We start from the raw sequence: 25187 nt of genomic DNA on the forward strand, positions 1-25187 counted from the left end.
AGGGTGTACAGCACTTAGCTGCTGCTGTTTGCCTTATCTCAGGCTCATTCAATTGCTGATGCTAAATATAGTGTTGCTTCAGCATCTGGAATAGAGATCTATGCAGAAATGTTCAGCCTATGCATTGACTGCCAAGTTTTCCTTAAAGATGACTTTTATTTTCTGAAAAGATGTGAAGCCTGAGCTTGCATGGGGGCACAGTCTGTTGATGATGTATCAGGCTTGTATTTGGACATTAGCGTAGGCTGTATTCACATTTGCACATTTACAAAATGTGATGCATTATCTGTTATATTTGCCTACTTAGACACCCTTGCTCTGCACACATCACATGACAGAGAGCAGAAACTTCATGGCAGTGCCAGTTTTTCCCATGCACACAGATCTACTTAGAACACCAGAGGTTTTGTTGTGACAAGTTTTGATGTAATTTTGCTTAATGCTCAATTCCTACCCATATCAAGATATATTCAGTGCCTTAAGTACATTTCTGATGCCTGGCTTTAGGCTTCAAGTTTTAGACAGAAGCATACAGGCCAGTCCACCCCAAACTTGGAGGGTGACCAGCAGATGGACAGCAGTGTGAGCCAGCATACATTGAAAGCAGGCAGATGTGCAGGAAACCACTATTTCCTGACACTTCCTCCTTTTCAGGGAGGTTAGTCTTGCTCTAAGTAGTCACACAGTTCCTCTATTATCTTAAGTACAAACCCTGCTACTGTATCTTCTTTTCATATAACACCAAGATGTTAGGAATGTCCTTTTCAGCCTCCTTCAGCCCCTTCTTTGTGCAGTGTCAGGAAACAAAGAGATCATAATGTCCAAGGTAAGGCAGCCCACACTGATACAGTGCAACTGGCAAATGTGAGATGGTTTTGTCTTTGAAAAGCAGACCAGGTGATAAACTGTAGCTGCTGGCTACAGTGCTTAGGAGTTTGGTTCTCCCATTTTATGGACACAGAACTACACATACATGGTGCATCGTGTCATGCTGCAGGACTAGAAAGCCCTGTTGTGAACTACGTTCTCCTTTCTCTTGCAGAAATTCCATGGAGTTGGACTAAAATAAAGTTTTGGGATGTCTCTATTTGGATTAAAATTTGGAAAGAAGAAATTGAAAGGTGAGTGTGATCTGGTAATGCCATTGTCACGGGCAATAAACAAATGAATGTAAACAAAACAGATGTGCGAGCCCTTGGGAGGATGTGTCACACCTGCAGGGTGGGCAGAGGATGCCACACTTTCTTTTCTTGCTCTGCATTCCATACCACCATGGGGGAGTGCTGCAGACTGCCTGCCTGGTGAAACATCTGAGAGGGAACAGGCTGCAGAGTTCCTCTTCTGTCATGGCATATGGCTGACTGGGGGATGTTGGGTTTTGTGTGCCTGACATTACACCATGTATGACTGCTCCATTAAGCCCTATGAATTTTGGTTACATCAATGCTTCCTTGAATAAAGAGCATAAAACTATAAAAGGGATCTTTTAGTGCAGCGGGCAGAGGAGCAATGCATAGTGCCCTCTCCCTAGCAGTTTGTAAAACACCCCAAAAGCAAGTCAATGTGAAAGTCTGATGCAGATTTTTGGTGATGAAATGTGTTAACAGCAATGTCCAGATATTCCTTTCAATAAGAAGTAGAAAGAAGACCAAAGAACCGAGGTGCACCCAGAGAGCACTCCAGATGCTGCTGAGGGGAATGCTAAATCTGGAGAAGAAACCAGAGCCTACATAATTCCTTACCTAGTGGCTCCCAAATAAATGGGTGTAGAGATAAGGAGCAGCCATCCTCTGCAGCACAGTCCTCACGAGACTTTGCAGCAGAAATCCTGAAGAGGAGAATGCTCAAAAGAAGTCCAGCTGGAGGGCTACTAGTGTACCCCTGAAGTGGACAATCTTCCTGCAGCCTCCTAGGGTGCAACTTCATCTGTACCAGGGCTTTCTGGAGCAGGAGCTGCAGAACTGAGCCTCCTGTTTTTATCCTTTCACCTCCAGGCCCAGGGTGTGATCTCTGTTGAGGGGTCCATGTACAGAGATGCTGTGAAGAGAAAAAGTCTCTAGCCTTTCTTTTCCAGGGTGTTCCTCCCTGTATTTGAGGAAGGTGGAGATCAGTGCTCTACTTACCTTTTGGCATGAAATTGTTCTTCCCCAACCTCTCTGAGCTCAGAAGACTTGAATAGCTTTTTCCCACAGTTTTTTGCAGTTATGCTGCTGTTTCCCCTTCCTGGTGCAGGGTTAACCATGAACGCTGTTGTGAAGACAAGAGCATCTGTCTGCTGCTCAGATAGTCCCACAAGAGGAGGTTTTGATTCCTCCAAGTGAAGGATCTTTGCCAGACCAAGGCCTCTCCCTCCATCTAGCCTTTGGAGATGTGGGAGCACAGGCTTGTCTGTCAGCCACCGTCCACCCACATTATCCCCACTTGTAAAGAAATAGCTGTTCTGATTATCAGAAAGGTTATGTTGCTGTATTAGGAGATTTCTCTGGTTTGTCTGTCCTGCCTCTAGTTTTTAGCAAAGACCTTTTCAGCTCCCTCTTCCACGAAGGGCCCTTCCTAAGTATTAGAAACCCTATTTTATAGGGAAAGTTAACTTACTCTCTCTTTTTATGTGCTTTTGATCACTGGTTCATAACCAATGAATTCGAACTGGAGGAAGTTCAGAGAGGTTTAAGGGAAGCCTGGCTGTTCAGGGAATTGTGAGCTTCCACAGCAAGAAGCTAGAAGAGTGCTTTTTCCTCCCCTTCTATTTTTAACTCTTTCACCTTAAAGCCCAAAGGCTGAAATGACTATGATTGCTCCCTGCAAACATTTTGCTGGAGTAAACACCAGACAGTTGAAGTGATATTTTAATTCATCTGCTTATGAGTCTTTGTTGTTGGAGAACAACAATGGCCCTTTTGTATTAGGACCATTCTTCCTGAGAGGAGACAAGGCTCTTTGGAGAACATCCCAGGCACTTGTCTTGGAGAGACAGCACTGCTCACTGGAACACCTCATTTCCATTCCAAAAACTAATCTGGATGACTCTTAACCTTACTGAAGAGCCATGCTCATGGAATGACTTTCTTGGGAGGGAATGGATTACCTCAGGCATCAGCTGCTGAAACTGGGATCAGGATTGCTCCCATGAGGAACAGAAATGTTTTGCACTTTCTCCCTGGCAAGATATGGCTGTTCTCACAGGTCCTGAGATGCAGTCAAAATTAGGGGAAATTTTTCAGCATAGGGATAGTTTAACACAACAGGATACGTGGTCTAAATTTCTTGGAGATAAGAGTAAGCTTTTATAGTTTTATGCTCTTTATTCAAGGAAGCATTGATGTAACCAAAATTCATAGGGCTTAATGGAGCAGTCATACATGGTGTAATGTCAGGCACACAAAGACTTCCAGGAAACAGTTTGTAGATGACTGAACCTCAGTGAAGCTCTTTGAGCCCAGGTGGGGAAGTGCATTTCTTAGACAAGCATCAGCAGTATTTCTGCAGAGAAGATGCCTGAGGTCTTCCACTCATTTATCCTAGAATGAACACTGATGAAACAGTGAGCAATGGTGAGACTTTTGGTTCATGGAGTGTATAAGAAGAAATATGGGCCATGTCTTGGTGATGGCTAATAAATCATAAAATAGTTTGGGTAAGAAGGGACCTTTAAAGCTCACCTAGTCCAACCCCCACCTTGCAGTGATCAGGGACATCTTCAACTAGACTGGGTTGCTCTGAGCCCCATTCATCCTGCCCTTGAATGACCTTCATGGAGCATCTACCACCTCCCTAGGCAATGATTCACCACTGGTGATTCACCACCCTTATTGTAAAAAAATTCTTCATATATCTGATCAAGATCTACAGAATATCTCTTCACTGGCTTGATCCCATGTGGACCTTCATACCTTGAGGATGGGGATGGTCAAGCACTATACAGGAAACGAACAGAAACAGTGACCAGGGAGAACTCACCTACACAAATAAACTTATCCCAGGGTGTGTGCTTCCAGTTGAAGGCAAAAGCAGTCATTGCTGCAGGTTCATCTCCATAAACCCAGCCCGAGGGTACTGTGAGATGAAGAGGAAGGATATAAATTGATCCAAGGCTTTTGGAAACCTGCATTGGTTTTGGTTTGGTTTTGTTTGTTTGTTTGTTTGTTTGTTTTGGGGGTTTTATTACTGCTAGGGACAGCCTGCTCTCCAGGGCAGCCAATTTTTGAGCATCTGTGCCCTGGGCAGAACTTGGCAGAGGCAGCAGCTCCCTATTGAGAGTTAGCCCAACCACCTCTACAGACATAAAGCTCAGCTGTGTTCTGGGACTCCCGTTCAAGTCTGATGGGAAATGTCTTACTTCAACAGATGTCAAGTATGAAAAATATATTTATTTTTACATAATTTCCTATGAGGGAAATAACTGTGAATTGAAAAACATTTCAGACTTAGTTTCAGAGCTGTATTTATTTTTATTATTTTTCCATCACTTCCTACCACTGTGTATCGCTGTTGTTAACTACATGAGTGATTGGGTCAAGCTGTGGCATTACCAGCATGTCTAGGAGATGGAGTTTTCTAGTAAAGGAAATTACATGTGCCAGCCAGTCACTGTCAGAGTAGTTTTTAAAAGACAAACAAATTACTATTTCATTTATTTTATTTGGCAGGCTGATATTGTTAAAAATAGTGTGAGCTAGTATTACCAAAAAATGGATAAAAAGTGGTAAGAATTCTAAACAAGACTTAAAAAAAAAAAAAAAAAAAATTAAAAGTTTTCAAAAATTCCTACTGCTAATGTATTTGGGAAATGTGTATTTTCATTCTGAAGTGGACGGAAAACAAACATGAAAAGATGTAGGTGCTTCATGAGAAATAATGTGTTGCAGGGCATTTCTGACACGTGGTGAGTCCCCAGCCTTGGTCCAGAAGAGAGGGCAGGTGGATAACACACCACTGAGAGGAGGAAGAAAAAGACAAACCAGAACTGGTATTATTGCAGGAAGTGGGTAAAGAGAGAGATGAGGCAGCCTCTGTTCCCTTGCAGAATAACCTAAAAGGGAATATTTTCCATTTTAAGGTTATCTAAGCACTTCTCCCATGCCTGTGTCCCAAGAGTGCTGTTTAATCCTGAGTGTTATACATCTTGGATAAAACTGAGGCATCATTTTGGAGACATGTTTTCCTGTGTTTGCTCTCCTTATGGTGATATTTTGCTGTTCTTATGGTGATCAAACACTGCTTTTGGAAAAGGACAAGATCTAATTCTGATGTTTCTTTTCATATTAAAAAGATACTGGACCTGATGCAGAAATAATTCCAGTTCAACCTCAATATTTTTTATTTTAGGTCTTACATTTGATGTATGGAAAAGTCAGCATATTTCCTAAATGGGCCCTCTGTTAATGATGAAAGAAAAAAAAAATCATTTTGTATTAATACCTGATCCAGGGACATATGAAATGTTTTATCTGTGTTGGCAAATTCTGGTTGTCATGTAGGGTTTGCTTAGTCCTAGCTGAGCTTAGTACCAGACACAAAATACATTATACATGATGTAAATTGCTTGTAAGTAAAAAAAAAAAAATCAAAACAACAACAACAAAAAAACCCCCTATATTTCTTGCATTTCATCTCTTTAGGAGGAAGGAGGATTCTTCTTTCATGGCAAGAGGACATGATAAAGAAGACCTTTATTTAATAACAAAGGAACAGGCAGGAGGAAATAGACCTAAAACCATTTATGTGTGTTTTTCTGAACAGTCTTGTCACAGTTTGGTTTTTTTTTTTTAATTAATTCCCTCTCCATCAGTACAAACTACTTCATTTGAGAGATGAAAATGCATGTGATTGCCAGCATAAATCCTGTCCAGCCACAGCAGCCAGAGAGGCTCCATAAAGGAAGGGGCATCTACACATCAAAAATGTGCAGTTTTGTAACATGGAACCCTAGGGAGCCCCTCCTTTGATTCAACAGTAAAAACCATGTTTGTTTGGCAGGCAGCTGGGTACGTTCCTGCTCCGAGCAGGGCTTGGCTCTGAACTTCTTCCCCATTTCCTTCCCACTGAGTTCTCACCACTCCTCCTGCCCAAGCCATGCTCAATGCACCCTGCCAGCTCTGGCTGCTGTTCAGGGCAGGGATGGGCTTTGGTTTGGTGCTGCAGAGCAGCTGGCACTGGGCAGGTTGCTCTGTTAAGGTGACACTCAAGTGGTGAGGGTTCAGCTTTTGCTTTTTTCTGTGTTGAAGACTGGCTGTGAAACGTAGATATTTAACCCTGGGAGCCTAAAGTCTGTTGTATGGCTTTTCCCTTCACCCATGTATTATTCAATGAAGTGTTGAGTTTGTTGGGTAGAGCTCCATGGGGTTGGATAGAGTTTGCTCAGTGCAGCTCTGATCCCAGCAAGGCAATTTACATTCTGAATGTGAAATCCTGTGATACCACTGCTATAAAAAATAATCCTATTTGACCCAATGGTAGTGACTCTGTCCAAGTATAGCACCTTCAAATAGAGAAGCTTGTTGCATGGCTCCTTCATGTCTCATGGCAGCAAAAAGGCACAATTACTGATTTAAGATGAAAGGAAATTTTGGCTAGTAAGCTTGTATAATAGCCTCTCTAAGAGCAGTGATTTTAGTTGCCTGATGCAGCATACAGTCACAGAATCACAGAATGGTTTGGGCTGGAAGGAACCTTGAAGATCACCTAGTTACAACCCCTGCCATGGGTAAGAACACCTCCCACAAGTGACCAGGTTACTCCAAGCCCCATCCAACATGGAGTTAAACACCTCCAGGGATGGGGCTGGGAAGTCTGTGACAGTGTCTCACCACCCCCTCCCCTCTCCCTGTCAATGGACAATGTAATTCTCTTTCCTTGGGAGTGAATAGAGGTAGCAAAGTACCATGGCTTCAGGTACTTACACACACAGAGTAACAGTTCAGCAAAGTCCAGAAGTAGGGGCTAGGATTTTTCTGCCTGTGAAGAGAAATATCCTGGGTGCTGGGTATGAGATAGCACTTGTCCTGTTGCTGAGATGTGATACTAAAAGCTGGGTCACAAAGCAATGATGATGTGCCCAAAATTGGGGCCAACAAAAATAGGGAGGAGAAGGAACAGGAGGAGGTGGAAGGGGACACATCATGAGATTTGAAACAAAAAATGGTCTGCTGAGACTGCTCATAGTCTCTTGTAGGAGAGACCTGAATTATAGCCTCAGGAAGGCCAGAGATGTGCCCTTGGGAGCAGAATAACCATGTCACAGCTTTCACAGTTTGGTACTGGTAAGGTTAATATCTTTGCTAAGAGCCACTCTGCAGGGGAAGCTGGGAGATGAACCCAGATACTGGATGCCACTCTCTGTAGCTGGTCCAGGGAAGCATTCATGCTCTTGAGGTTGCTTGTTTAAAGGGTGGAGCAGAGATGATTATTTTTACAGAGTTTATGTTGTCTCTGTTCTGTTTTCAGGCTTAGCTACGCTGGCACTCCCCTCACTGGGCTGTGTTCATTTCATGCATGAGGTATGAGGCCCTGGTTTGTATATGACTTGGCAAAACCAGGCAGCCCTTAAACGCCTGCTCCTTGGAGCTACAAGACCTAGTATCTACAAAATTTTTCCAACAGCCTGTTGAAAGCATTGATCTTGGCAAGCATATTCTCCTTAGCATAAAGCAGAAACAAAATTTCCAGGCTAACCAGACCTTCAGTCTACCCTTTTGCAGGACTTTTCCATGCAGTGGTTCTAAATGGAGAAGGCTGGTGGGCTGGCCAGTTACATTTATAGCTGATTTTTGGCATGGGTTTAATTTAATACAGCTGTTTTTCAGTGGTTTAGCTCCTAAATCTGCCTGAGAAAAACAGCCACTTTCCCAGTGACTTGGTCTCAGTGGTTAGACCAAGAACTGGGCATTAAGCCATATTTATGTACACTGAGTTTCCACTGATGAATAATTTAAAATAGTTTTCAGTGGCAGTCAAATGATAACTCGGAGAACAAATTCCATTCCTTCTTCCCAGTGATATGTGACTGTAGTTTGCAGAAGGAGAAATTAGGAGTTGCTTAGACATATAAAAAAATTAAAGAAATAAAAAATTTCTCATCTGGTGGCCCGTCAGCTTTCCCCTCCCTTTTTCCTCAGTGCTTTCAGAATCAGCAGGGCATGTTAAGGCATGTGTGCTTGGATCTGCAGCCAAGATACCCTGAGCTGTAGTTCCCATGTGAAGCTGGTGTAACACTTGATTTTCCCTAACTTTTTGTTTATCATGGTCATCCAAGAGGCTTCAGTCCCATCCAGACAATTCCAGAAACAAGTAAGCATTGTCTGGTCCATGATAGTTGAGGACTGCTGGTTTAGGAAGTGCAGCAGAAGGACCTCATGATCTGTTGGTGAAAATAAAACAACTAAGGCAGTGTTGCCCCATGCACATGTTCAGTGTTGGTTGTCTTTAGCCAGAGGACTGAAAGTTCTGCTTGCCAATGGTGTTGGAGGCAACATTTTCCCTTTGCTGTGGTTGTTCCTGCTTGAACTGAGGGTACTGGCTCTTAGCCAAGGAAGAAAATCAAAATAGTGCCATCACAAATTATTCTCCTGTTTCGGCCTTTAGGGACAACGTTTGAGAGAGGGATGGATGGCTACAGCAGTCCAGAGAGACTTTCCATTCAGTTTTGAACCAGGTTCATAGCTAGCTGGGGCCTTCAGAAATGCATTGGTCTAGAAAACCTGCCCTTAGGTGCCATATGGTCAGGAACAGGAGGACAGTGCCTTGAGTGAGTTTCATTTGCTGTTCTGCTCCCCATCCCACTATTCCATGCTCCTGTGCCATCCCTGTGCTGTTGACACCTATCTATGTGTCTCACATATGTGTCTCTCTCCATTCCTCTTGGAGAGTTTATCTCTCAGCAGGGTGAGAAACCAGGCTTCTCTCCTCACTGGAGCAGATTTACATCTGGTTTCTTTCTAGGAGCATTTGGGATCCTTGAATTCAAATGCACATGCCAAGTGCCTCTTGCCTGGTTGAAGAAGGGGGACAGCTTCCCAGCTCCCCCTGGGAAAAGCACAGGAGATCGTGGCACCTCCAGATGCTGCCATTGGCACTTGGCTTTATGCTTCTGCATGTAGACCCCTCCAGGGCTACTCTGCCTATACAAAACAGAAAGTCTTCAAGGACTTCGGAGCCTCTCAGAAGCTGCCACTTGACCCTGCATCTCCTATTGTGTGCCCTGTGTCCCATGTCCTGGCACAGGGATTGATGCCCAAAGGGCTCCAGCCCAGATTACAGCTCTGGAGGTCTCTATGCCTCCCCATCTCTCACGTGTTTCTGTAGCTCCTTCTGGCAAGGCATCTGGGCAGGCCTGCTAGCTGTGAGCAGTGTGGACACTGATGTCCCTGCTGAGTGTTGAGTCCATCCCATGGTGGCCTCAGGTCAGCTTCCTTGCACTGACCCAGGTAAGCTCATGGTGCCTGCCAAGAGCTCTGCCCCTGCCCACCTATCCCCCTCCCAGGACCAGCACAGGCTCTGCAAGCACATCTCTGTGGCCTAATAATAGGTATTCAAGCTTTGTCATCTATTCCCTTTTGCCTTGAAGCCATTTATCTTTTTTGTGGCATTTATACCAGGTCTAGACCTGCTGTCCCTGGGGAGGGGATCAGAGCAGCACTTACTGTATCGGAGGAAACGTGCAAGTGTTGGGAAGTTCTGCTTTTAACAAACCACTTTATCTTTTGTCTGCTTTGATAATATTGGTTGCTCTCAGGAAAATTCCTGACGGAGCACATAACACAATAGTTGGAGCCCTGCAAGCTTGGGTCTCTTGAGCTCTGCTTCTGTTTTCCTCTGAAATGCCGGATGAGTTACTCTGATCTCTCTGCACATTGTTCTCCCTATTGTGAAAGATGAGAAAAAAATGTGTCTGAGGAAAGCAGTGCAGGATTAAGCACTTTGAGGGTCTTGAATGGAATCTCTGTGATGGTCTGAAAATTACCCAGTCAGGGCAGATGGGAGCTGAATTGGACATGCCTGACACAGCTACATGTGCTTGAAGAGAGGGAAAAGTGCATTTACCTGCTAACATAGCTTTAAATAAGTAATTAGGGGGCTTGATGGAAACAGCTCACAGACAGACATAAAAAACCCCAACCTGGTGATCTGAAAAAAGAGCTTAAAAATTACATATGCTGAGTTATCTATAGGGTTATTGGAGGGAAAGGAGGAAGGATAGCAGTTCAAGCCACTAAATAACTTAGACGCTTGCTAATGCAAGAGTGAATAAACAGGAAGAACTGGATGTCTTAACACGTCATTTAATAGATATAACACACACGTGCTGGGAAAACTCATGAGGCTGGAATATTAATAGAAAAGAGTAAAGCTTATTTGGGAAGCATAACAGAGGTGGTAAAAGAAGAGATGCTTTCCATGTGTGTTCATGCATGAAGAAAGAGATGAACAAATAGCAAATCTCTGAGTAATGCTAGAAGGGTAAAAGACAAGGCATAGCAATCAAAGAAGGGCAGTCTTTTGTGAAAAAAAAAAAAGTTTTCTGAGAAACAGGGCATGGTGATCAATGAAGAATTCAAGCTATGCAAAGGCAGAGTTGGACAGAACTGTAGGGGAGGAAGAACTGTTCAGATGGCACAGCATTTCAGTACAGAGGTGGGTAATTTTTTGGTGCTAGAGAGGAGGCTGTTCTAGAGCTGACTCCCTCCAACAGGAGTCATACTGTGAAAGTATGTGGGAATGTAACTGGGAATTACTAGGGAATGATGGTATGATTCTTCAGGAAAAGTTGCAACAACAAAATGTTTAAAGTGGACTTTAAGAAGGAAATCTTCAGTAAATATGAAGAACTAGTAACTGAGATCTCATGGAAAAGAAATCTGGAGTGGAGGGAAACTTCAGCAGAGCTGATGTTCCCTTAAATGATCGATATTAAGGGTACAGCTATAAATTACCATCTTTCAGGGAAGGGCTCAGAAGGGTGAGTAAAATGGCAAAATCACAAGCCTCCCTCACTCCAGTCATAGGAAGGGTGCCTTCAGAAGGCAGGGTGCAGCTTCTTTTATCCAGCACAAACTGTATGGCAAAGGCTCAAAGTGAGGAAAAGCTATTAAGGACATGAAGGACAATGAAAGTTATTCTGTAAGAGTTAAGATCTCTGGGGTTTTGTAACCCTTCTAGCAAGAGGGAGATCAAAGATGATTTATGCCCGCTATTCTGTGAAAAATGCCTACAAAATAACGTTAAGAAATCCTGTTTCGGGTCTTGTGGTGTTTTGTTTTTTTGTTTTTTGGTTTTGGTTTTGTTTTGTTTAGTTTTTTGGGGGTTGGTTTGTTTGTTTGTTTGTTTTTTGTTTTGTTTTGATTTGATTTATTTTATTTTTTTCCAGACACCTAGCATAACAATTCCCAGAAACAGAGGTGAAGGGAGGGGAGTTTTGGGCTGGAATAGAAACAGCATGGTTTAGCTGGGTAAAGTAGAGCATGGCCTGGAGCAATGCTGCCTTTAAGAGTTTCTCATGCACATACAGGCTTCTGTATACACAGTCTACTGAAGTTCAGAAGACTGGGAAAAGAGCAAGGATGGCAACTACCTTTAAACAGGGGGGAAATGGAAGCTGAGCAATTACAGATATATTGCCTTCAACTCTTGGGTAAAGGTTACAAGAAACCACTTCAAAGTAACTGTAAGTGTGTTTGTGGGGAAGAGATGATTAACAGTCAGCAGTCCTGAAAAACTGTGTCAAACCAAAAATAATTCTGGTTTAGTGCTAGCCAGCAGGCTAGTGAAACAGCCTTAGATAGCTGTCATGTGCCTTGACTGTCACTTTTGGTATTTTTACCAATAAACTGGGGGTATATACTGGAGATAAACTCACCATAAACTGAGTGACAGAGTTTTCAGACAAGAAAAAAATCATACACTGACAATACTTATCAGTGACTGATTATGAAACTTGAGAGATTCATCAGGGGTGTATCCTGAGTCTGGTATTCAATATTTTCCTCTACATCCGGGCTGGCAGAATAAAGAACACACTAAGTAAATCTGTGAATGGCACCATATTGGCAGGAGCTACAAGCACACTGAAAGATAGGATTGGAATTGAATAGTTGGGGAAATAGTCTGAAAAAATTTGGATGCAGTTCAGCAAGGAGAAACGAAAGATTTGCATCACCTGATAAGGCATTGGCTCTGCCAGAAAAGATCTGCCAAATTATTTAAAATTACTTCTAGGTGAATTCCCTTGTCAAATATTCATTGTCCACAAGATAGGTGTAATGTCTCTTGTGCTCTGGTCAGGTTTGGTAAGGCCTCAGCTGAAAACCGTGTATTTTTTTTTTTGGCCACTCAAAGTCCAACAGGAGGTGAGCTAGCTGAGAAGCCTACTGTATGGCAGCAAGACTGACCCATAAGAGGTGGCTGAAGAAACTGGAGTTGCCAACTCCAGTTAGGAAGTCCTTCCTTCCTTCTTCCTTAGGAAGACTACAGTAGGGCATGTCTTCAATGCATAATGAACTCATCTGTGTCCCTGGCAAGTTGCACAGGAACTGGGGGGAAGCTGAAGAGCACTTCTGATCATACCACTATATTTCTTTAAATGGAAGTAGTGGGTTTTATGTTAGATAATGGAGAAAGAATTCTCCCAGGGGAAAGACACTGCAGTCCTGCAATAGACAGTCTGAAGCACAGCCATTACTTTCTAGGACAATGGGAGTGACAAGCACAAGCTCGTGTTGAGGTAAAGGATAGATTTGATGACCTTTTGGAATCCCTTCCATCAGTTTCTCATTTCATGGTAGTTATGGTGGTGGTATCCCATCTGTGTGATGATGCTAGGAAATGCCCTTGCACTGCAGGAAGGGCACCAGCAGCAGGCTGATGGCAACAGCTCCAGAGACTTCAGGAGGAAGAGATGGATCAGGGCAGGAATAGCGAGCACAACTCTTTATGTGGTAATCCTTACCCAGGATAAGCTGAGCCACCTATAAAACCAGTCCTGGCATTTTAGTGGGTTGTGGACAGAGGAGACTTGGAGTAGGAGGTTAAAATGTGATGGTACCAGTCTGCAGTGCTGCTCTGTCAGTGTCACCAGCTGCTTCAGTTCCCTGATGTGGGCAGTTAGCCCAAAACAGATTCCCTGTGACATTAATGCATCTCTGCTTACATTTTCTGATGCTTCACTCTACCTGCATCGACTCTGCTTACCTTCAAGCATTACTGATGTGTTTTTGTCTTCTTCACAGAGGAGGAGAGACAACTTCAAGCAAACAACCGGGATTTTAATCTGCAGTTTGAATATGCTGTAAGTAACCAGCACTTGTGGTTTCATGCAGGTGCAGCCACAGATGTAGCATCTGCTTCATGTCATAAATGTTGCTTCAAGGGAGTGACAGGACTGCATGGTAGCTGTGACTCTGCAAACAAGGCAAACGTGTCAGATGGACTATCAGAGATGGTTCATTGCTGAGTCAGCCCTGGGGACCTCTGCCTTTGGAGACCACTCTGCAAATGGGCAGCTGAAGGAGGTCTAATGCTGCAACAGCATAACACAGTGACTTTGCACATTCCAGAAAATTATTTGTCAGTCAAAACATTTGTAGGATCAGGTTCCAGGGCCTTCCAATAACGGAACCTGAGGAGAGGTTTTTTTCTGTTGGAAACGTGTCTCCATTTGAAGTAGAATATGAAAGGAAATGTGTCGATTCCTCAGCTTGTCCAGTGAAATCCCCTCAGGTGGGAAGGTTTTGAATCTGGCTGTTGTGGCTTCCTTCCGTTTTTATTTCCAGCTTCTTAACAGCCCACTTAGGTTCATGTTGTGCTGTGAAATCTGACTCCAAGGAGCACCTTGACATGGGCTGGCTGGGACCCAGGTCTGTCAGGCTACAGTGCCAAGGAGGCCTTTGGGCAACTCGATTACCAAGGCTTGTGGACCATTTGCTGACACTGTGTGCACAGGAGGGACAGCTCAGCTGCTGCACTTGTACTGCCTGGATGCAGGGTCATCTGCTCCTTGGGGTGATCCTGGAGCTGCATTCTTTCAAAGTGTTTGCAGCTGCCAACTAATACTGAAAACAGTTTTGTGAATTTTTGTCCTCTGCATCTCTGAATACCAGGGGTGAACTGCATCCTTCAGTTTTACTCAGGAGCTCCTTTGAATCATTTTTTTGCTTTAGGAATATCACAAGTATTTTCTGGGTAAGAATTGAAAAAAAATCAACATTTTACAACACTGTAATTTCTCCCGAGATAGGAAGTCTAATTTGCCAACAGTTTTCACTAAAGATCTTAATGTAGCTCATTTGCTGGAAACATGAAATGTGTGATTTTCCATTTTCACCTTTTCATCTGTGACCTACCCAACACAGGTTAGAGAGCTCCTAGGTCCAGAGCTGCTGCATATGTCCTGAATATGAATAGCATTGTAGGTAATATATGTAAAGGACTGTGAAGCATGAATGCCTTACCAAGCCTGGAGATTTGACACCAGGAAGCTACGTTTGATTTGCACGGAATGTGCCAGTAGCATACAGGGGTGGTTATTGCTGCTATGTATGGATTTGTTATCTTTCATTGAATGATTGCAATGTAGATTATGTGCAGCAGTGGGGCAGAAAAGCAGGAGGGAGATTTACTATGATGTCAGGATAGAGAGAACAAGAGCTCCTCTCTTTCTGGGACTATTTCTGTGAAAAGCCATTTATCAGGGTGACTTTGCATGTCACTGCTTCCCAGCTGATTGCTTAAATGCCTAAAGATTTGCAAATAACCAAAGTTGAGGAGAGGACTCTGTGAGGAGCTCTGGAGGGTTTCCATAGGAGTATATTGGTTAGGTGTGAGAGTGGAGGCAGCCAAAAAATGAACTCAGTATAATCTGCTAAAATTTGGCAGTGATTTTCAGTAATCTCACCCCTCATTTTAGTCTGCTGTGTCTTCTGGTTCAGGAATCCAGAGTAGTCTGAGGCTTAAGAAACCCAGAACACTGTCCAAAAGGGCCAAGCCTTGAAGTGGTGAGTGGGTGGTGAGATGATAGCACTGCCCTAATTGTACAGGGGCACATATAGTTTCATGGGCTGCTTTTTTCCATTAAGTCCTAGCAAAAGTTAATTTTATTAAACCCACACTACCATATTGTATGAAAAGGACTAGCTTGGTTCATAGACTATTTCAGACCCCATGCTATCAATGGCTGGGTGCCTCTGGAGATGTCAAAAAAGAAGATAGTTTCCTGGTACCCTACCATCAATACATGTGGTTCCAGAGGAGGGCAATGAAGATGATCAGAGGGCTGGAGCACCTCTCCTGACAACACAGGCTAAGAGAGTTGGGGTTGTTTAGCCTGGAGAAGACTCTGGAGAGACCTTGTATATCCTGAAGGGGATACATAAAAGCTGGAGAAGGACTTTTTACAAGGGTGAGTAGTGATAGGATGAGAGGAAATGGTTTTAATCTGAAACAGGGGAGATTTAGATTAGACATGAGTAAGAAATTCTTCACTGCAAGGGTGGTGAGACACTGGCACAGGTTTCCCAGAGAAGCTGTGGCTGCCCCATCCCTGAAGTGTTCAAGGCCAGGTTGGATGGGGCTTGGAACAACCTGGTTTAGTGGGAGGTGTCCCTGCCCATGTGTCATGGTTTAGACCCAGCTGGTATCAACCAGAGGAGAAAATCCACCCCAAAACTCATTAATTGAGATAAGGACAGGGAGGTTTTCATTCCCCAATTATGACAATGGGCAAAAACCAGACAGACTCAACTTGGGAAGATAAAACTAATTTAACCTACCAGGAGAAATGTTCTCCCTCCACCCATCCCTGCTTCCCAGGCCTGGATCACTTCACTGCTGCCTCCCCCTCAGGGCACAGGGGACGGGCAGGGGGGGTTCAGGGTCAGTTCCCCACATGGTGTTTCTGCTGCTCCTTCCTCCTCAGGGGAGGACTCCTCACATTCTTCCCCTGCTCCAACGAGGGGTTCCTCTCACAGAAGAATCTTTCAGGAACCCCTGGGACATGAGTCCCTCCTATGGGGTGCAGTCCCTCAGGAACTGCTCCAGCCCAGGCTGCCCACAGAGTCATGGCTGCTGTGGGAAGAGTCACCTCCTCTGGCACGGGGTCCTGCATGGCTACAGGTACACATCTGACCCTCTCTGTGATCCTGCACAGGCTGCTGCTTCACCTCTGCCCACCTGTGACACTACTTGGTAGTAGCTCCACATCTGCCCATTTGATCCTTCATTGGCTACAAATCCACATTTTCCCAGCCATGGTCCTTCAGGGACTGCTCCACTGCACTCCTCCATAGGAGTTTCCATTTCACTATGGGCTGCAGGGAAATCTCTGCTCAGGCACCTTTTCCCCCTCCTTCCTCACCGACCTTGGTGTCTTTGCTGTAGCACTGCTCTCACCTCCTCCTCTCCACTGCTCTTTATTTGTCTATTTCTCTATGCATTTATTTATTTAATTTTGCCATTCCAGTTTCCCTTTCTTGAATATGTTACTCACAGAAGCTCATCCAGCTTCCTATATCTGCTGGGCCTTGGCCAGAGGGAGGGCCATGATTGGAACTGGGGGAGCTTCCAGCAGCTTCTCGTGAGAGCACATCCACCCCAATTCCAAAACACCACTGCACTAACACAAGACACCATGGCAGTGAGGCTCAAACTAGATGACCTTTAAGGTTCCTTCCAGCCCAAACCAGTTGGTGATTCTATCAGGTTTAGTTGTCTCTCAGCATACTGACATTTTTTGAATGGGGTAATTTCTGTCTCCTGCAGCCACAGTCCTCTGTTCTCAATATGTCTTCTCACCCTCATGTATTTAATTTGACATGTGCACAAACAAACAACAGAAGCATACGAACAGTCTGTGATTCACTGTGGTGCTCAGCTCTTTGGGACAGGAACATCTGCATATGTGGGCAGCAGCATGATGATCTGAGTCTTCTTTATAGGGACCAGGAGGAGAACAGCTGTCCTCCAGCTCCTGGTCCCTCTGGAAGGACCATTAGTCCATGTCCTCCTGCACAGGAGTTGAGAAACAAGGAGGGTTGCACTAATCTTGTCTATTCCAGCCATGTTAAAGGCATGCTGAGGAGAAACTGGGAGTAAGCAAAGCAATATAACCAGGCTTAGAACATATCTGAGACAGTGAAAGCCACAGGAATGAGGTTTACTTTACTTGGTAGCTTAGCCATGGAACAGGTTCTTGTAACAAAGCTAGGTGAGGTGGTCAGTGTTTCTTTAAGGTGAGGCAGTTGCTGAAAAGGCCAGTAGAGAGAAGAAAGGGAAATGCAAACACAGGTGTAGTGTATTGACTTACTACTGTGGCCGGGATGTATTTCCCAGCTGGTGTGAAGGTTCAAGGCTTTCATTAAAAAGAGAGTTTCTATTATGTAGCCATCGACCAAAGGTACAGAGATGCTTTGTCCTCCTTTAGTCTCACTGAGAACAGGGAAGTGGGAACTTGCAATCAGAAGTGGGTGTGTTGCTCCTGAATAGATGGTGGTTATCATCCCTTCCTGGAGCAAAGTCTACAGGATATCTGTGAAGGCTGTGAAAAGAGAAGCTGAGAAAAACTTGGAAACTCTATTGCGTATGGAAACTGACAGAAACTCTGCTGAAAGATGGCCAAGACTTCCAAACATGCTCAAACCAGCTTTGCAGGAACCTGATTCTGCACCAGCGAAAGCAGTGTCTGCCAGTGCCTGCAAGGGCATGTCCAGATCACACCGGGACTGGTAGGAGACTTTGGAGTTTTTCAGAAAACGTGGTAGGCCAAACTACAGTGTGTTCCTGCTACAAGGCTCCAGCCACAGAGACTCCTTTTCTGAGCACCAGCCAGGCAGGAGAGCTAGGAAGTGCAGAAAGCTGGACCAGGAGGGCAGAACGAGTACAAAGGGTGGATAAGAACTGCATATAATGGAAATCTGTGAGCACAGAGCCTTCATGGTGAAGCAGAGAGACAGAGGGAACCAAAAGTGTCCCCATGGGCATGAGAGATGTACCATGCAGTAGAATGGAGGATTGGGGTGGTCTCCTGCATCTGCATGAATGAAGGCAGTGCAGACTGAAATGGGAGATGGGAAGTGTCTCTGATCTGAAGAAGCATCTTCTGATGATCTTTGCTGTGATTAAGTAAGAGGAGATGCCTGAGATTAAGACCAGCAACTTCAAGCCATGACAGTGCTGGGATAGGTCAGAGTTTATTTGGATTCAGTGTGAAGACTGAAGCTGAAACTATCTCTTAGATGGCTGCAGCCCCAGACATCCTTGTGCTTATCCTGCACAAAAAGAGCACAGTAGCTTGGACAAGTAAAACCAACTTTAAACTGAAGTGCTGTGCAGTTAATTGGAAGGGTTGAGTGTGAAGGTATGCACTGCCCACCAGCTCACAAAATTAGTTAGGAATGACTCAGAAACCAAGTGTGAATGAGTGGCATGCAAAGGCACTTAGTGCAATGCAGAAATGGACTCAATATAGGTCTGCGAAAATGAAAAGTTAAATCCTAATCCTGTGTTTATTCACACTGCAGACAGCAAGATCCTTCCTGACTTCAGTAAGAGAGTTAGTTGCCAGTGTGAAGAGTTAAATGAAGTGAAATGCAGGGTGCCAGATGTGGTCCAGCAAGGCCAAATTAAGGGCTTTAATTAAGGTTCTCATCTAAGGCAACTCAACCTGGCCGCACTGTGCCCAGCACTTCTGCAGAGGGGACTGATGGACTCTCTGTCTGTTGATACTGTGGAGAAGAAAATCTGTTCTGAAGGCTTTTAGTGTTTGTTCTGATCCCAGCTCTCTCTTACTTCTTTGCTTTCATGTTGGAATTTAGCACAGCTGTACTGGGGCGTCAGAAAGGGCTGCGAAAACATCTTTGATACTGGCTTTCAGACAATAGGAGAGGAAATGCAGGGCCCAAGAGTCAATGAAAAATTTCATCTTGGATCAGGATCTAGGGTCAAACCAGCATCCTTTCTTCAGGGTCATCAGTGAGGGGGCTGTTTGGACTCTGCTTTTGTTCTCCCTGGTCATCTGATAAATTATCTAGTGAAATAAGAGGGATGTACATTTCTTCCTGTGGCAAATGCACATTGCCTTGGGCTGGGTCAACAGATGGATTCTTACCTCTTTGAAACTTAGTGAGCTCTTGTAGTGGTCTCAGATTCTGCTCTACCTCGTCTGCTTGTATACTTCAGCCTGAGAAGGATGCCTCATGGGTCATTGCTAAGGACCTTCTCAGTGTGGTCAGGATAATGGCAACAGCTGCCCCCTCTTCCCATACTCAACCTGCAAATGTTTTCTAGCGTTTGTCATGCCTAATGCTCTTTTTAATGCCCAAGGCTGAAGGGAGTGTGAAAATAATCTGAACAGTGGTCTGACTGGCCCCCCAAAAGGATAGCTACAGCAGCCACCTCTGCTGTTCCTTCTGCATTTAGGAAGGTGTTAGCTGGATTAGTCCAAAGATATCTGAGGCACTGTGATGAAGCAACCAGAGAAGGGCTGCCTTGTGAGATGGGGACAAGGCAGGAGCTGAGGGTTACCCCAGCACAGACAATGTCCTCACTGACCAGGGTGCAGTTCTGCAGTACACAGGCAGGGGGGATATGGTAGGATACTTGGAATGAGGTCCATCCTGGTCATCCCAGACAGGGTGATAAACCAGGTCCAAGGTCCATTTAGGAAGTCCAGTCAGGAGCAGTGGGAGACGGGACTGAAAAGAAGACTACACCGTGTGTCCAAGGTCCATCCAAGAGACAGAGCTGGATAGACTGGAGAGCTGGAGACTGGTACTTCTACAGTGTAAGTCAGGCAAAGATGAGCTGGGCTTAAGTGAGCTCCTGAGCCCCATGCAAGGGTTCTGGAAAGAGGCACAAGGTGAGGTCAAGGCCCGTAAGGCATATTATGTCCCTGACAAGCACAGAAAGCTGGATCTGTGCTAGACATGTGGTGCAGTGAAGTCTATAAACTCCCTTGGACCAAGTCCCCCACTCTTAATCTTAGCTTAAACATCACAAAGACAAAATTCTTACCACACTCATTGTCAGTCTGATTGTGTGAGACCCTAATGGTGGTGGTTTGGAGATTGTCTCCTCTGCACAACTTGGCAGTGTTCTGCCTGCCTCTTCACTGTTTCTCCCCTCCAGCAGCAGCTTCAGGTTCTGAGCTGAGTGGGAGGAAAAGGTGGTGTAGTTGAAGGAGATGAGAAGAGAACTTAAGGTCCTATACTTGGCCTGTGAGCAATGGTGTGAGGTCATCAAGCCATGCCTCCTCCATCTGTCCCTGGGTCCTTCTCAGCTGCACCCTGATAAGGACACTCACCACTGTAATGTTACACCAATTAACAGCTCTTTAATTGGATGACTTCAGGCAGAAAGAACAGTATAGGAAAGTACAACTAGTGACACTTTCCTAGAAATTTTCCTGGAATACCTGACATGTTATGGGATCCTGGAACTGACTTTGTTATTGTTACCAGGAGGGGGTTGAGTAAATAAGAGTGTGGGTTGTGTATAAATACTTTATTTCTGGTGTTCAGCCAGTCTTTTACTTCTGGGAGTTAGAATGAGACCTTTACAGGGACCAGATGGACCCCATCAGCATCCTGTTGGTCTTTCTCAATCTTCTATTGAGTTGGGGCTGCTGCCCACCATCAGAAGTAACACAGTGAACTTCGTAGGCTTAAAAACTGATTAAAACTGATAAAAAACTCTTACAGAAGTTATAAAGTATGTGCTGTAGCCCACATTTCTCCACATGTCCAAGATTTTACCAAGATTTGCTTTGAGCCTGGTTGTCCAGCTGCTGGGAACCAATACCTCACTGAGCTAAGGGTATAGACTCAGATGGTCAATACCCTGCTGTACCCTACTGCCTTTTCTGGGTGTCCCTTTAGCCCCTGTAATCTGTCCCAAAAGCAAGTGTCTCTTATTTCCAGTGACTTATGTGGTGAGATGATTTGTTTGCTCAGGGAACAAAGGTAGGGACCATCTGCTGAGCATTTGCCTGTGGTCAGACGTCACAGGCGGGCTTCTGAAAACACCCCCAAAATAACAGCTCATCCACCAGATCTGGACTTGTGTAACTGTGGTGCAATGAGCACTATTCTTAGGGACAGCATTTCGGTGGAGTCACACCTCCAGGAGGTGTGAATCGAGGCCCTGAAAAGAGCAGATGAGAATAATCTGTCACCCACAGACAATGTTTGTCTCGTGTCAAGCCTCACACCTGAAGTGCTTGAGGCTGGCAGTGGGTAACCATGATCGTGCTTATTCATTTGGGAAACAGGCACACACAGGGACTACCCGCGGTCAACCAGGAGCCTAGGGCAGGTCTGGGAGTAAGAGCAAAGCTCCCAGTTCCCATCTGTGTCCTAAGACCAGAGAGCTGCTTTTCTTGGACCTCTTATTTTTATACATCTACAGGAGAAGCAGAAGCTCTTGTAAGGCCTCCCAATATTTGATTGCTGATTCTAAGACTTTTCCTCTCTATTGCTTTTCCCACATTGGAGTCTTCCTCACTGAAGGCAGAGCAGGGGGGAGGTAAGAAGGATGATGCACTGGAAGTGTGACATATAAAATGATGGCTGCACATAGACTGTTATCACACTGTCGTGCTGCAGGTTCCTGTAGTAACCCCTCCCAGCCCAGAGTCAGGTTCTGGTAGAGCTCTAAAGGAGCCATGGGGTCAGATGGTGTTAAGCATTACAGAATAGGATAAGATCAAGAGCAGAGGCCAACTGAGGTTTCCCTGAAGTTAACTGAGAGCCTGAGTGGTCAAAGCACACAGACCTGGAGTATTGCATGTAAATTTTACCTTACACAGCTTCATCTGTGTCTCTGATGTGGAAATGCAGAGCTTTGAATTGGAAAGGCTGAAGTTTTCCCTAGTTTGTTTTTATAATTTAATATTGATATTCCTTTAGTCCCTGCGGGCCATGAACAAGTGACTTGTTGAATTAGAAATCTTCATAGTTACTATGAGGAATTATTTTTTCTGGTGCTTACTTTTAGTTATAGATTCTAGATTAATGAGAAGATCCACAAAATTTGTCCTTACCCTGATGTCTGTGGTGTCCCAAAAGACAGTCTGTGTCAAACAATACCATGATCTTGAAGACTGTAGAAAATATTTGATGTCTAGATTTCTACAGTTAAGCATTTGGAAACTGTTATGTCTGGGGTTTTTACCGTGCCTAATGGCAATAGGAAACAAAATGAATGGCCCTGGTTCATTCAGTGGTTTTCCTGACGTAATTAGCAGACAGAAATAGAAGGCAGGAATTGAAATAAACCACTCCCAGTCTTTTCTTATTCCCTTCTGGGATTTTTGCAGGCAAAGATCTATAAACTTTATGTGAGTGTTTACTGAGTAGTTTTTCCCATGTTACATGTGACCCTTTGAAAGCACTTGACGCACAAAGGTCAGGTCCCCTGTACTTACTTTTTCCTGCAACTACTGTCTACCCTTTTTTAAAGTAAGTGGCCGTTATATTTTTCTTCAGATTACTGGGCAGGGATCATGTCTAGATCCAGTTTTGATTTTAAAATCTTCTAGATTCTGTGCTTGGTGGACACAGACTTGTCAAGCAATTAAGTTCTCTGTATGTTGGGTTTGCAGAGGATAGTGCTATCTCATTGCTTCTATTTTAGCAGTGTCCATGCAGCCTGTGTACAGCACATATCCCCTGGTGAAGAATTTTGAAATAAGCCAGATATGACTATGTGTCCTGACATTTAGATCATTTAGATCACAGGCAGAGTTAACCACACCCAGAGATGGTTACATGATGCCAGCAGGCGTGTGATATTTTTTGTATGGTGATCACTGATAAACATCTTTCCTTGCCAGAGTGCAATCAATGGGAGGATTTGGCTAGCTCTTCCATAAAGGGCGTTTCCATCTCTACCCTTTTAAAGAGTTCTTCATTGTCTTGTCCACGGGATAAAACATGAAGTTAATGATGAAGAATGTTGTTGTACTTCGGTTCTGGATGTAGCCAAAAATCCAGTAATTGCCAAAAATGGAATAGCTTCCCCCGTACATACCTCATGGAATGTCTTCCCCTGCACAAACCTTACAGTAGTGATCATAAATAACTGATGTAATGGCAGAAACATGCTGATATGTCTCAGTTTAGATATCAAGATCCTGGATTAACATATGGGTTGAAAGTGGCCTGTGATTCATACTTAGCATCTCCTGTCCTCCCACTAGCTTAGAATCATCTAAGGAATATTACAATACTACAATCACCTTTTTCTCTTCTGTTGAACCAGCAAATCTATTACTGAATGGAAGTGCCCTGTGTATTTTCTGCCTCTTTGTGCTGTCAAATCTCATTTTCCTGGGTGGGGGTTAATAGTAATTTTCTGAAGAGCTTCTAGGGTGTGAAATCTTAGATGTGCTGGCAACAGATGGCATACATGTTTCCAGGATAATACCTGGATTAATTCTTGATAAACTTCATATAAAAACATAGTCTAGCATACCTAAAAGCTAAAACGTCAGCCCAAGTTGGTGGGCTCAGAAGGATGGATTGAACCTGTCTATCAGATGGCAAGAACTAGAACAGAGAGTACAATTCTACAGGTTAGAAAATAGCCAGTTCTGTAATCTTGAGCTTGGATCTTTCTCTGGTTTGAAGAAGACTGGGGAGCTGGTGGCAACTGCTGGTGGCCAGAGGCGTCATCTGCAATTAGAAGAGGAAACTGGAAATAGGGAACAAAGCTGCAACTTACTGAAATACTGAGTTCTTGCACTAGTGGCTGCTTGCTCAACACCACATTCAAGTGATCTTTATGGAATTGGAACAAACCACTGATCCAAGCTGCAAGTTAAGAGGCTGCTGAATCAGCTGAAAATAATAATGTTATGTTCCTCTCCTGGGAGGATTTATAGCTCCTATGGGGTTGCCCAGTAAAATGGTATTTCAGAGTTTCAGACAAGTTCTGTATAATTGACCTAGAAAGCCTTTTCTAGCACTGCTTTGTAGAGGCTACCAACAAAATGTCTTAGTTGTGTCCTGGTTACAGTTTTTATTTCATCATGTGCATCATGTAAGCAGAGAGACTGTTATGTAGAAGATGAATGTCTATTTGGGCAACTGATTGTACCTCTATCTACCTGCTGCTGCACTGGCATAATCTGAGCACCATGTTTTCACCAATTCCGAGAGGAATTCTGTTTATCCAGGTTCAGCATGAGTATGTGGGGGAAAAGGAAATGTTTTTTTGAGCTGCTGCTGGAAACAATGCTATTGCTAAATATAAGCAAGTAAAAACACAGTTGAAATGGGTTGTGCTGTAATTTTGTTTCCTGTTGTAACAATCCTATTTATTTTCCTTTTTCTTTCCCTACAGAACAATACAATTAAAACATCGAAATACAACTTCTTCACTTTCCTGCCTCTCAACCTGTTTGAACAGTTTCAGCGAATAGCCAACGCCTACTTTCTTTTCTTGCTGATTTTGCAGGTATGAATTCACTCTGTGCTGTTTCTAGCAGATTGTGTTGTCTGTTATCAAAGCCAGTTTATGTTGCAATAAATTGCAAGCGATATCTCTGTTATAGATTAATGTTTTAGTAAAATCTTAAGGTAGGCAGAAAGTAGAGCAGAAAAAAAGGAATTTCCTCTCTTACATTTGCATGTGAAGGTTTGAACTAAACGAAGAAAACAAGCTAATTAAAGTTTTCAATGAGTTGTGCGCCATTTCATGCACTGTCAAACTACCTCTGTGGGTGTTCCTGGCCATCCTTGGATATGCATTGTATATTTCTCCTGTAGTGCCAAAAAAGCTGTCTCTTACCCAGAAGTTTAAAGGCAAATTCCATTGGCAGTCTCACAGGGAACAGCAAGAAGAACAAATCTGTAACCTGTAGTGTTTCCCTGGAAAGGAAGGAGTTAACATAAGGAAGGCTGAGGGTTGGAGCTCCTTTGCATAGAGCTGAATGTTGCTGCTCCCTACTCAGCAGGGCCAGGAAGGCCTCTGATATGGAGCATGTCATGCACTGGCAGCACTCTTGAACCTTGGGGCTCCTAATGGGTTGAACATTGCCCATTGCTGGGGGTAAGACCACTCTGTCTGAAAGCTGAACACATGGGAGAAATTGGTATCTGGATTTTGGGCTCTTTGAGCTCCTCTAGAATATGGGCAAAATACAGTGTATTCTGTTGTTTCTCAGTTGTAATGGAATCAACATTTTCAAAAAGGAGTGTAATTTC

The 25187-nt window shown here is 44.0% G+C and overlaps 1 protein-coding gene across 18 annotated transcripts in view; it reads left to right on the plus strand.

The window, feature by feature from the left end:
* LOC139790070 (phospholipid-transporting ATPase ID-like) overlaps nucleotides 1-25187 on the plus strand; it is an 89028-nt gene that overhangs the window by 20455 nt on the left and 43386 nt on the right. For 14 of the 18 annotated variants that reach the window (XM_071731325.1, XM_071731331.1, XM_071731339.1 and 11 more), the window contains 3 exons: nucleotides 1043-1121; nucleotides 13221-13279; nucleotides 24325-24438. In XM_071731325.1, coding sequence (XP_071587426.1) covers nucleotides 1079-1121; nucleotides 13221-13279; nucleotides 24325-24438 — 216 coding nt within the window. In that variant the 5' untranslated portion in view covers nucleotides 1043-1078. Of the gene's footprint in view, nucleotides 1-1042; nucleotides 1122-3841; nucleotides 3982-13220; nucleotides 13280-24324; nucleotides 24439-25187 lie in introns of all 18 variants that reach the window. The other 4 variants (XM_071731321.1, XM_071731322.1, XM_071731341.1 and 1 more) reach the window with 2 other exon arrangements.

The sequence above is a fragment of the Heliangelus exortis genome, chromosome Z (genome assembly GCF_036169615.1).
Source record: "Heliangelus exortis chromosome Z, bHelExo1.hap1, whole genome shotgun sequence".
NCBI classification, from domain to species: Eukaryota; Metazoa; Chordata; class Aves; order Apodiformes; family Trochilidae; genus Heliangelus; species Heliangelus exortis.